The sequence below is a fragment of the Pristiophorus japonicus genome, chromosome 15, assembly GCF_044704955.1.
Source record: "Pristiophorus japonicus isolate sPriJap1 chromosome 15, sPriJap1.hap1, whole genome shotgun sequence".
Lineage (NCBI taxonomy): Eukaryota > Metazoa > Chordata > Chondrichthyes > Pristiophoridae > Pristiophorus > Pristiophorus japonicus.
In genome coordinates, this window is record NC_091991.1 from 138,407,911 (window position 1) to 138,420,600 (window position 12,690).

At 42.2% G+C, this 12,690-nt stretch overlaps 1 protein-coding gene across 2 annotated transcripts in view; it reads left to right on the plus strand.

Annotated features, from left to right (window-relative positions):
- LOC139281067 (bromodomain-containing protein 8-like) overlaps positions 1 to 12,690 on the plus strand; it is a 124,843-nt gene that overhangs the window by 84,482 nt on the left and 27,671 nt on the right. The window contains exons 24-26 of one of the 2 annotated variants that reach the window (XM_070900974.1): positions 74 to 120; positions 221 to 378; positions 9,818 to 9,919. In XM_070900974.1, coding sequence (XP_070757075.1) covers positions 74 to 120; positions 221 to 378; positions 9,818 to 9,919 — 307 coding nt within the window. The remainder of the gene's footprint in view (positions 1 to 73; positions 121 to 220; positions 379 to 9,817; positions 9,920 to 12,690) is intronic. The other variant, XM_070900975.1, reaches the window with a different exon arrangement.

The following is a 12,690-nucleotide window of genomic DNA, read 5'->3' on the forward strand; positions in this document are numbered from 1 at the left end:
TGTACTTGGACCAGAATATGTTCCACTTAAGAATGTTGACCGACTTAAATTAATTATTATGTTCATATTTCAGAACTGTCTAGAGTAGAATACAACTCAATGAGAGACAGTCTGCTGGAGGTATGAGCACAACAAAAATTTTAGAAAATAGAACATCATGAAGTTTATCACTGCAGCAGGAAGTCCTGGTATAATATTTTCTGTGACTTTTGGACTTAAGTTTCAGGAGGATACTACCAGTGAAGAAGAGTTTTGTGACGTTGACCTTTCGGAATTTGGCATAGAGTTGTCTGTCTCGGAGAGTGATGTTAGCTTCAGTTCTCAGCAGTTCTTGGTCTTGGATGAGTCAGTAGCCAGCAGCCACACATCCTCCCAGCTGTAAGTGACCTAAAAATACATATTAGAAATATAGGGGTCAAGTTTGGCGCAGCCCCGCGAGCCACGCCTGATTTCAGCGCTCAAAACCGCGCCGAAAACTTACCTCGGTATTCTCCAGGCCCTCGGCGTGGCGCAGAACAAGCTTAATTAAACCCTTTGTCCTCCTGCTGAATTCTAAATTTCTCCCAGTCCTCAGGTTTATTGCTTTTTCTGGTCAATTTATATGCCTCTTCCTTGGATTTAACACTATCCTTAATTTCCCTTGTTAGCCACGGTTGAGCCACCTTCCCCATTTTATTTTTACTCCAGACAGGGATGTACAATTGCTGAAGTTCATCCATGTGATCTTTAAATGTTTGTCATTGCCTATCCACGATCAACGTATCATTTGCCAGTCTATCCTAGCCAATTCACGCCTCAAACCATCGAAGTTACCTTTCCTTAAGTTCAGGGCCCTAGTTTCTGAATTAACTGTGTCACTCTCCATCTTAATAAAGAATTTTACCATGTTATGGTCACTCTTCCCCGAGGGGTTTCGCACAAGATTGCTAATTAGTCCTTTCTCATTACACATCACCCAGTCTAGAATGGCCAGCTCTCTAGTTGGTTCATAAGAACATTAGAACATAAGAATTAGGAACAGGAGTAGGCCATCTAGCCCCTCGAGCCTGCTCCACCACTCAACAAGATCATGGCTGATCTGGCCGTGGACTCAGCTCCACTTACCCGCCCGCTCCCCATAACCCTTAATTCCCTTTATTGGTTAAAAATCTATCTATCTATCTGTGATTTGAATACATTCAATGTGCTAGCCTCAACTGCCTCCCTGGGCGGAGCCAGGTCCCTGTGCTGAAAACAGTGCCGGGACCTCTGCACATGCGCGCTACAGTGTGCGCGCGCATGTGCAGTAGCTCCAGGCGCCTGAGGCTGTGCGGAAGGGGCCCAAAGCACACCGCCCCTAGCCCTGGCCGAATGGGCTCACTGGGGAGGCGAAGATCAGACTGCATCTCCCTCCTCCAGCTCCTGCTCTGGCTGTGGCTCTGGCTTCCCCCTCTGTACAGCTCACGCTCCCCCCTCTGTACAGCTCACGCTCCCTCTGGCTCTCTCACCACCACGCCCCCCCCTCAGCTCCGGTCCGCTCCCTCTTCGGCGGGCCAGCCCGGCATCTTACTGGAGGCGGGCCCCGCCCGAAGTCTTCGGCCCGGCTTCTTCACGTTCGGCCTCCTTCCTCTCCTCTCTCTCCTTTTCCCCTCCCCCCTCGATGTCAGAAATACATTGACACTGACTGGGAGAGAGACACACACACACTGGGGGAGGCCCCGTCCCAGCACGCTATTGGAGGGCTCTCGGTGAGTAGAAACTTAATTTTTTATTTATAATTTTTAAAAACATTTTTGATTGATTTATTGGTTGATTTAATGATTTATTTATCATTTATTATTGATGATGGCTCTTCATTTGTAAAAGTGATGTGTTTCATGTTTGTAAACATCCCCCCTCCCCCCCCCCCACCCCCGTTCCATACGCCTGATTTGTAACCTATGTCTGATTTTCTAAGTGTGTAGGCAAGGTTTTTCTGAGCGTACAAAAATCTACATTTACTCCATTCTAAGTTAATTTGGAGTAAGTTTTCGCTGCCTAAACTTGCAAAACAGGCATAAGTGGCTGGACACGTCCCCTTTTGGGGAAAAAAAATCTGTTCCAAAATGAAACTGTCCAAACTAACTAGAACTGGAGCAAACTAAATGCCGAGATTTGCAATTTCTAAGATACTCTATTCTAAACCAGTTGCTCCAAAAAAATAGGAGCAACTCAGGCCGAAACTCAACCTCATGGAATCAATCGTGTAACGCTTAACCTTAAAATATCAATAAGAAATCTTGTACTAGGGTTTTTGACCCCTTGTGAGACTATTTGTAAAACAACCTGCACATGATACCGCATCGAACCTACTAGACATCACCCTACCTTTAATAAAAAAACAATGATATGCTTGGAGTGTTTGCACTGCAAGAGAACTATTGGGACACTTGACCTACACCTTTCTTTGTACCCTCAAATGGAAACGTTCTGAAACGCGTATCTTACAATAATATTTTACAATAATATCTGAAATCGTGGACTGGGGCACTTAATAGTATGGGAAACTCATTCTCTCTCATAAACAACAACTTGCATATACCACTCCCGATATAAAACAATATCTCTGAGCATTTACCAAGACATTGAGATAGATACTAAGCAGGAGAGGGATGAAATGTTTTGGTGGGTTGAGGGTGGGGGGCGGGTGTCGAGTGTCGAGAAGAGAGACGTAAGACACAATTAAAGAGATTAGTTTGCATGAGGCTTTTGAAAACACAGGGAGGTAGCAAGGTGAAGTGATTTAGGAAGAGAAGTTCAGCGGGCATGGTTTTATAAGAAATAGGAGCAGGAATATTGTGTTCCTCACCTGGAATATTGTGTTCAGTTTTGGTCTCCTAATCTGAGGAAGGACGTTCTTGCTATTGAGGGAGTGCAGCGAAGGTTCACCAGACTGATTCCCGGGATGGCAGGACTGACATATGAGGAGCGACTGGATCGACTGAGCCTGTATTCACTGGAGTTTAGAAGGATGAGCGGGGATCTCATAGAAACATATAAAATTCTGATGGGACTGGACAGGTTAGATGCAGGAAGAATGTTCCCGATGTTGGGGAAGTCCAGAACCAGGGGACATAGTCGAAGGAGAAGGGGTAAGCCATTTAGGACTGAGATGAGGAGAAACTTCTTCACTGAGTTGTTAACCTATGGAATTCCCTACCGCAGAGTTGTTGATATATCATTGGATATATTCAGGAGGGAGTTAGATATGGCCCTTCCGGCTAAGGGGATCAAGGGGTATGGAGAGAAAGCAGAAAAGGGGTACTGGGAATGATCAGCCATGATCTTATTGAATGGTGGTGTAGGCTTGAAGGGCTGAATGGCCTACTCCTGCACCTATTTTCTAAATTTCTATGAATCATTCAATAAGATCATGGCTGATCTTCGACCTTAACTCCATTTTCTTGCCCAATCCTCAGAGTCCAAAAATCTATCGATCTCAACCTTGAATATACTCAATGTCGGAGCATCTACAGTCCTTTTGAGGTAGAGAATTCCAAAGATTCATAACCCACTGGTTGAAAAAATTTCTCCTTATCTCAGTCCTAAATTGATTTTTTTTGAAGGAGCAGGGAATAAGCAATAATCTGGAGTCAGAAGTGAAGGACGTGAGTAGGAACATATGCCTGGAGAAAATCGTGAGATGTTAAGGCAGACCACTGAGGGATTTGAAGATGAGAATGGGTATTTTTTTTTTTTAAAGACACAGAAAAAAGCTCACAGCACAGTAGCCAAGTGGTTAATGGTACTGGACTAGCAACCCAAAGATTATAAATTCAAATCCCACAGTGGCATATTGTGAAATTTTTATCATTTATCATTTGTGTGCTGGCAACAGAGAAAAATGACGATGACTGCAAGGTTGTTATAAAAACACAACTGATTCACAAATGACCTTCGGTAGCAGACAGATCACCCCTACCTACCCAGGCTGGTCTACATGTGACTCTCGTCCCACACTACATGAATACCTTCTGGGTAAGGAGGGGTGGGCAATAAATAATGCCTTACCAGTGTTCCCCACATCTCAAGAAGAAATAAAATTATTGATTTTATGACCCATGATTAAGAAAGTTATATGGAGGCATAGATTAGACTCCCATCCCCCTCTCTAATTAAACAATGGCTCTTGCTGGTGTTGGATACAACTGTAGATCGATGTTCTTGATAACCAAAATAATTGAGCAAATTTGATAGGATGTGGGCATCAGGAGTAGACTATTTTGAAAGTTTGGGATAATGAGCATAAAGAAATGTGAGAAGAAAACAAATGACAAATCCAGCTTATTGACCAGGAATGCTGTCGGTGAGTGGTGTCCAGTACCTGCAAGTACAACCATAACACGAATGAAATTACGTTGCACTCAATTCTTTTGATATTGAAACAAAAACAGAAGATGCTGGAAACACTTAGTAGCTCAGGCAGAATTTGTGGAGCGAATGGGACAAGTTGATGTTTCAGGTGTGGGCTCTTCATTACAACTTGGCAATTTCTGTTTTTGTTTCAGATTTCCAGCATCTACAGTTATGTATTTTTTTTATTGTCTGATACTAATATTGTACATGTATCACTGTACTTAGTGAAACATACTATTGAAATACATCCCATGTATTATCTTGTTCTTCTTTAAAGTTATTTATTATGAAAAAAAGAAAATGGATGGTAGAATGATGGCACATTGCGTGAGATGTATGTTCATGCCTGTGACTCACAGTATTGCTGACTTGATGACTCGGCCAAGTTGCTTTGAGAGACGTAGAGTGCAGGCCAGATGGTTCCTTACAAGGAGAATGGAATTGCATAGGCAGCTACATCAATAGACTGCTCTTGTGTACTTCCTGACTAGCTCAAGAGTAGACAAGGTTGAAGTCTGCTCACCTGCAATCTTAGCTGCAGTTGGTGCATACTCTGGGAAGATGATTAAAAGTGGGTGAAGAAAATAACTTTGGGTAATGTCCACAAGCAAACATAAAGGACAGTGGATTGGATTTTGGGTATGTGATTTTCAAAAAGCAATTTGCCAATCTCCCATTGGGTCACTGGTGGGAAGATGGAGGGATGGAAAGTCTCACCTTGGCAAGGCAAACCAAAAGGTATTCACAGGAGGGAGCACACAAGGGAAAGTTGATGGTGAGAAAATTCATATTGCTTTTGTCCTTGCCCATCAGATTACAGCAGCTTTGGCAAATCCTTGGGATATGAGTGATGCATGGTACATAGACTCATAGAAAATAGGAGCAGCAGTAGGCCATTCGGTCCTTCGAGTCTGCACCGCCATTCAATATGATCATGGCTGATCCTCTATCTCAACACCATATTCCCGCTTTTTCCTCATACCCCTTAATGTCTTCTGTTCGTAGAAATCTATCTATCTCCCTCTTTAAATATATTCAGTGACTTGGCCTCCACAGCCTTCTGTGGTAGACAATTCCACAGGTTCACCACCTTATGAGTGAAACAATTTCTCCTCATCTCGGTCCTAAATTTCCTACCCCGTATCCTTAGACTGTGACCCCTTGTTCTAGACATCCCAGCCAAGGGAAACATCCTCCCCACATCCAGTCTATCCAATCCAGTCAGAATTTTATGTTTCAATGAGATCCCCTGTCATTCTTCTAAACTCGAGTGAATACAGGCCGAGTCGACCCAATCTCTCCTCATATGATAGTCCTGCCATCCCAGGAATCAGTCTGGTGAACCTTCGCTGCACTCCCTCTATGGCAAGTATATCCTTTCTTGGGTAAGGAAACCAAAACTGCACACAATACTCCAGATGTGGTCTCACCAAGGCCCCGTACAAGTGTAGTAAGACATCCTTGCTCCTGTACTCAAATCCTCTTGCAATGAAGGCAAACATACCATTTGCCTTCCTAACTGCTTGCTGCACCTGCATGTTTGCTTTCAATGACTGGTGTACAAGGACACCCAGGTCCTTCTGTACATCGACACTTCCCAAGCCATCACCATTTAAATAATACTTATGTTTTTCCTACCAAAGTGGATAACTTCACATTTATCCACGTTATACTGCATCTGCCATATGTTTGCCCACTCACCCAACCTATCTAAATCACCTTGCAGCATCTTTGCTGCATCCTCAACTCAGAATCCAACCTAGTTTTGTGTCGTCAGCAAACTTGAAAATATTACATTTGGTTCCCTCATCCAAATATTATGTGAATAGCTGGGACCCAAGCACTGATCCCTGTGGTACCCCACTAGTCACTGCCTGCCACACCAAAAAAGACCCGTTTATTCCTACCCTCTGTTTCCTGTCAGTTAACCAATTTTCAATCCATGCCAATACATTACCCCCAATCCTATGTGCTTTAATTTTGCACACTAACCTCTTTTATATGGGACTTTATTAAAGGCCTTCTGAAAATCCAAATACACTATATTCATTGGTTCTCCCTTATCTATTCTATCAGTTACATCCTCAAAAAGTTCCAGGAAGTTTGTCAAACATGATTTTCCTTTCATAAATCCATGTTGACTTTGTTTAATCCCTTTGATATTATCTAAGTGTGCCGTTATCACATCTTTTATAATTGACCCCAGCATTTTCCCTACTACTGATAGGCTAGTAGTTCCGTGTTTTCTCTCTCCCTCCTTTTTTAAATAATGGGGTTACATTTGCCACTCTCCAATCTGCAGGAACTGTTCCATAATCTATAGAATTTTGGAAGATGACAACCAATGCATCTACTATTTCCATGGCTACCTCTTTTAGTATTCTGGGATGCAGATCATTAGGCCCTAGGGATTTATCAACTTTCAGTTCCATTAGTTTCTCCAGCACTATTTTCTTACTAATAATCCTTTCCTTTAATTCCTCTTGCTCGCTAGACCCTTGGTTCCCTAGAATTTCTGGGATATTATTTGTGTCTTCTTCCATGAAGACAGAACCGAAGTATTTAATTATTCTGTCATTTCCTTGTCCCCCATTACAAATTCTCCCGCTTCTGTCTGTAAAGGACCTACATTTTTCTTTTTACGTACTTATAGAAACTTTTGCAGTCGTTTTTTATGTTCCTTGCAAGTTTACTCTCGTACTCTCTTTTTCACCTCTTAATCAATCTCCTGGTCCTTTTTTGCTGAACTCTAAACTGCTCCCAATCCTCAGGCTTGCTATTTTTTCTGGCAACTTTGTATAACTCCTCTTTGGATCTAATATTATCCTTAATTTCTTTTGTTAGCCATCATTGCGCCACTTTTTCTTTTGTGTTTTTATGCCATAAAGGAAAGTATAACTGTAGCAATTCATGCATTCGTTCCTTAAATATTAGCCATTGTCTATCCACCATCGTGCCTTTTAATGAATCTTCCCAATCTATCATAGTCAATTAATTCCTCATACCTTCGTAGTTTCCTTTGTTTAGATTTAGGACCCTAGTTTCAGATTGGACTACTTCACTTTCCATCTTAATAAAGAATTCAATCATGTTATAGTCACTTTTCCCTAATGGACCCCGCACAACAAGACTGTTAATTAACCCCTTCTCATTATACAATACCCAATCTAGGATGGCCTGTTCCCTAGTAGGCTCTTCAACATACTGGTATAAAAACCATCTCGTACACACTCCAGGAATTCATCTGCCACAGTGTTATTGCTAATTTGGTTTGGCCAGTGTATATGTAGATTAAAGTCACCTCCGATTACTGTAGTACCCTTGTTACATGCATCACTAATTTCCTGTTTGATGCCATCCCCTACACTACCACTACTGTTTGGGGGCCTACAGACAACTCCCACCAATGTTTTCTGCCCCTTGGTGCTCCTTGGCTTCATCCACATTGATTCTATATCTTGATTTTCTGAGCCAATATCCTTCCTCATTATTGCTCTGATTTTATCCTTTACTAACAACGCCACACCATCCCCTCTTCCTTTTTGCCTATCCTTCCTAAATATCGAATATTCTTGGATATTCAGTTCCCAACCCTGGTCACCCTGCAACCATGTGTCCATAATTGCAACTATATCGTATCCGTTTACATCGATTTGCGCTGTGAATTCGTCTACCTTATCACAGATGCTTCGTGCATTCAGATACAATGCTTTTAAATTTGTCTTTTTAACATTATTAGACATCTTAACATTATTTTGTACTATAGCCCTATTTGTCTTTTCGATATTTTTTCTTACCTGGACCCTATCTGTTAGTGCACTCTTTTGTTTGTATGCTCTGTCCCTTCCTGACACAATTTGGTTATCCTTACCACAATCACTTTCCTGCATTGCTTCCTTTTCTTTTCTCTTTAGCATTCTAGATTTCTCTCCACTGTCCGCCCGCCTCCCCCCCCTCCCCAATTTAGTTTAAAGCCCTGTCTACCTCCCTAGTTATTTGGTTGGCTAGAACCCTGGTCCCAGCATAGTTCAGGTGTAGTCTGTCCGCACGGAACAGCTCTCTTTTTTTCCCGAGTATTGGTGCTAGTGCCCCACGAATCCCACACCAATCTCTGAGCCACGCATTCATCTCCCTGATTGTATTCACCCGATACCAATTTGCTCATGGCTCAGGTAATAATGCAGAGATTATTATCTTTCTGGTTCTGCTTTTCAATTTAGCCCCTAGCTATTCAAACTCTCTCAGCAGAATCTCTTTCTTAGTCCTACCTGTGTTTTTGGTACCTACGTGTACCATGACAATTAGATTCTCCCCCTCCCATTGCAAGTTCTTCTCCAGCCCGGAGGAGATGACCTTTACCCTGGCACCGGGGAAGCAACACAGCCTTCGGGATGCATGCTCTCGGCTGCAGAGAACCCTATCTATCCCCCTAACTATATTGTCCCCTACTGCAACCACCTGCCTCTTTACAAACTCCACTTGAATGGCTTTCTGCACCACAGTGCCTTGGTCAGTCTGTTCATCCACCCTGCAGTCTGCACACTCGTCTACAAGGGTTGCAAGAACCTCAAATCTATTGGACAAGTGCAGGGACTGAGGCTCCTGCAACACTACCTCCTGGATCCCTTTACCTGCTTCACTCGCAGTCACACCCTCCTGTCCCTGATCATGTGTCAATTCTAAAGTATTTAATCTAGAGAGTGTGACTGCCTCCTGGAGCAAAAGGTCCCTCTCCCTCCCTGATGTCTCGCAATGTCTGCCGCTCGGACTCCAGCTCCTCAACGCGGAGCTGAAGTTCGTTGAGCCGCAGACACTTAGCGCAGATGTAATCACCCTGGACCAAAATGTCCAGAAGCTCCCATATATTGCAGCAGCAACACACCTCCTGTTTTCCCATTATATTATTTAATTAATTAGTTTAGCGTTAATCAAGTATTTACCCTATACAGGTTATTAAATTAGTTAAACAAATAATGGTTAGTTTTTAGTATTTAGTTATATACTATATGTTAATTTAAAGAAAAACTTAGCCCACAATTACTACCAATTACTTACCTGCCTTATCTGTGATGTCACACAGCAGAGTTCTCCTCACCCGGAGCCGTGCGATCTCCTGGGAGAGGCAAAAAACCCAAGCCCATTGGGGAAAAAATCTGGGAAAATTCTCCTCCGACCCAACCAGGCAATCGAAACTAGTCCAAGAGATCACACTGGCCGTATGCTGTGGTCTGCTGTGGCTTTTATCCCTACTTTCAGGCATTGGTCTGCTCCCGCTCAGGTACGCCACCGCTCTGCGGAAAAAGTTAGGAAAAACAATGAAGCGCTTGAGGGAGAAAGGTAACTGAGAATCTGTTGAAAAAGATGAAACAACTCAGATAAGATATACACAGGTATGCCCATTCACAATGTATTGAATGTATTTTCAGTATAGTTACCATTTTAGTCTATTCATCAGATCTACAAGTACCGACCAGGATCAGATTTCAGCTCAGAGGAACTGGAAAAGGACAGTGCTCCTCATGTGGAAGGAGATAGCCAGCCACAGGTCAGAATCGGATACAAAACAGAAAAATAATAAATCAGAGAATGTTACACCTTAACCTCATAAGAACGTGATCATTGGGATGTAGATGTCTCGTGATGATGATCGTTTGCAGTGTAGTAAATATCCCTTAATGGCATAAAATATAACATTAAAAAGTACTTTAGTATAATATACTGTTATAATGAGAAACTTGTAATGAGGCTTTGAGTGTAATAGAGAAGCACTATAATTGAGAAGCTTTTAATGAGCGTGAGCACACTTGACTTAAAATTGAATGTTATTCAGAAAAACATTTTAAAATTATTGCAAAATAACATCAGTAGAACAATTGGCCTACATTACACTATAAATTAGAAACTTTGTACAGGGATATGAGAGGATAGATTTTGTAAGATTTCCCATCCAGCCAGAGCTGTCCTGGTCAGGCAAGTTAGTCATAGGCTCAGGCTTGGAGGTCTGAGCACCCAATTCAGAGCACAGCATTTCACAATACAAAATGTTTACAATTTTTGGAGTTCTGCCGTGCTCCAGTGTGAGCCTTGTGTTATACCTGTTAATCCTATGCAAGTTGACCCGTGCTGGATTTCATATTCTTTTCTGGGCATCCCCTCATAGCAAACTGACCTGTATAAAAGTGACGCATGATTATTTGGGTTTCAAGAATTGGCTTCTCAAAGGTGTGTACCACTTTTCAGAGTTGATTTAAAAGTTTTTTGTGGGCTTAAAACTGCTTTATCTGCATTTTTATTGGCATATTACTTTATATTGCTGTTAGAATTTGACTGGTCTGCAATACAACAATCTTATTTACAACTTATTTTCCTACAACAGTCTTGCTTTCAACTGATATTTCATTTGCAGCATGTAAAGTGGTCAGAATTGAAATCCTTTTGAGTGTTCCAATGGCACTCTAGCTTTGGAGGAGAAACAGTAGTTCTTCAGAGAACAGGAAAGGCAGGTGTGAGTACAGCACAGTATGCTCCTGTCTTTCTCCCAAGACCAATATTTATTAGCGCAAACAGTTCTTCCTGGAGATGTCAAATAAACCATTTCACAAGAGAGACTGTCATAGCTATGCCATCTCCTGGAGTTCAGCTTGCCAAAACGTCCACCACATTCTTCTGTGGGTATGAAGATCTGTGCCGAATTAAACATTTAGGCAACCAAATCCTTTCTAGACACAATTGGTTAGTGTATGCCAAATCAGTTAGGCTGCGAGGCACAGATGCAGGGAGATGCTTTGTTTGCAAGGAGCAATAGGCCTCACCTGGCTATTCATTCCACATACCATAATTGTTACTGTGATGGTGTGGTTCTCGTTGCCAGTATCATCTCAATTTGACCTCTTATTCCTCTGGCATGTTCTCTTCCTTGGAATCCTTCAACCTCAATCATCCTTTACATTTCTCATTTAAATATATTCTTGTCTATCATTCTCCCAAGTTCTCTGGCAACTTCCTAGCTGAAATCTCTTCACTTACCTCTGCACCAAATGACTTCATCCAAAGTGATTTTAGCCTTTACTTAAATTCCTCTTGTCCTCTCTCCTGTCCACTCCTAGTGTCACACAACCAGTCACAACCACTCCTTTGACTTTGTCATTTTCAGTGGTCTTGCACCTCAAATCTCATCTCCAATAAAAACCATCTCTGATTACTTGTTTCCCTCAGCAATCTGCATCACCCTGCTTCAAACCACTCTGTGATCACCCTCTGCCCTTGCAGAAAAGGATTCCCTCTCTCCCTTTCCAACACCTTCTCCAGCTCCCAATTTCCTCTCAAACTTTCCACCCACCTTGACACATCGGTAGTGCTAGACCTGCTCAACAACTCTTTGTCTCAATACTTTTATCCCCTCCCAAGTCCCTCAAATTGCTATCCTCACCAAATCCTTTGTATAATTCTCATCTCCATAGCCTTAGTGGAGGACTTCAGGTTAGAGTGGTCAACTATATAATTGCATGCTCCTCACACACTGCAGGATGCTGTTTTGCTCTGAGCGATTTGCAGCTCTACAATGACAGACAAGGGACCAATTTTAAAATGCTGATCCCCTAACAGCAGGGGAGTTCTCCCAGTGACCTGGTAAACAGTTATCCCTTTGCCAGCAGCGAAAACAAGTAATCTGGTCATTTACTTCACTGCTGTTTTTGGGAACATAGGAGGAACAGTAGTCCTTCCAGCGTATTCCACTATTCAATTAGATCATGGTGGATCTGCACCTCAAATCCATTTATTTGCATTTAACTCAGAACCCTTGAGACCTTTACCTAATAAAATTCTGTCGATCTCAGTATTGAAAATTTCAATCGACCCAGCTTCCACACTCTTTTGGGGGGAAGGATTCTACATTTCCACATCCTTTGTGTGAAAGTGCTTCCTGATTTCACTTCTGAACAGTCTAGTTCTAATTTTAAGCTTGTGACCTTGTTCTGGATTCCCCCATGAGTGGAAATAGCTTCTCTATATGTACTCTATTGAATCATTGTATCAGTTTAAACACACTTCAATTTTCTAAACTTAAAAGAATACAAGCCAAGTTTGTGCAACCTGCCCTCATAATTCAGCCATTTAAACCCTGGTAGTCCCAATAAATATGTGCTGTATCCTCTCAAGTCGCTATCTCCTTCCTGTGATGTGGTGCCCAAAACTGAACAGAGTACTCCAAATGGAGTCAGACCGAGGCTCTGTACAGCTAAAGCATAACTGCAAGGGAACAGATTCCTCCCTTTTTATATTCCAACCCCCTTGAGATTATTTGATTACTTTTTG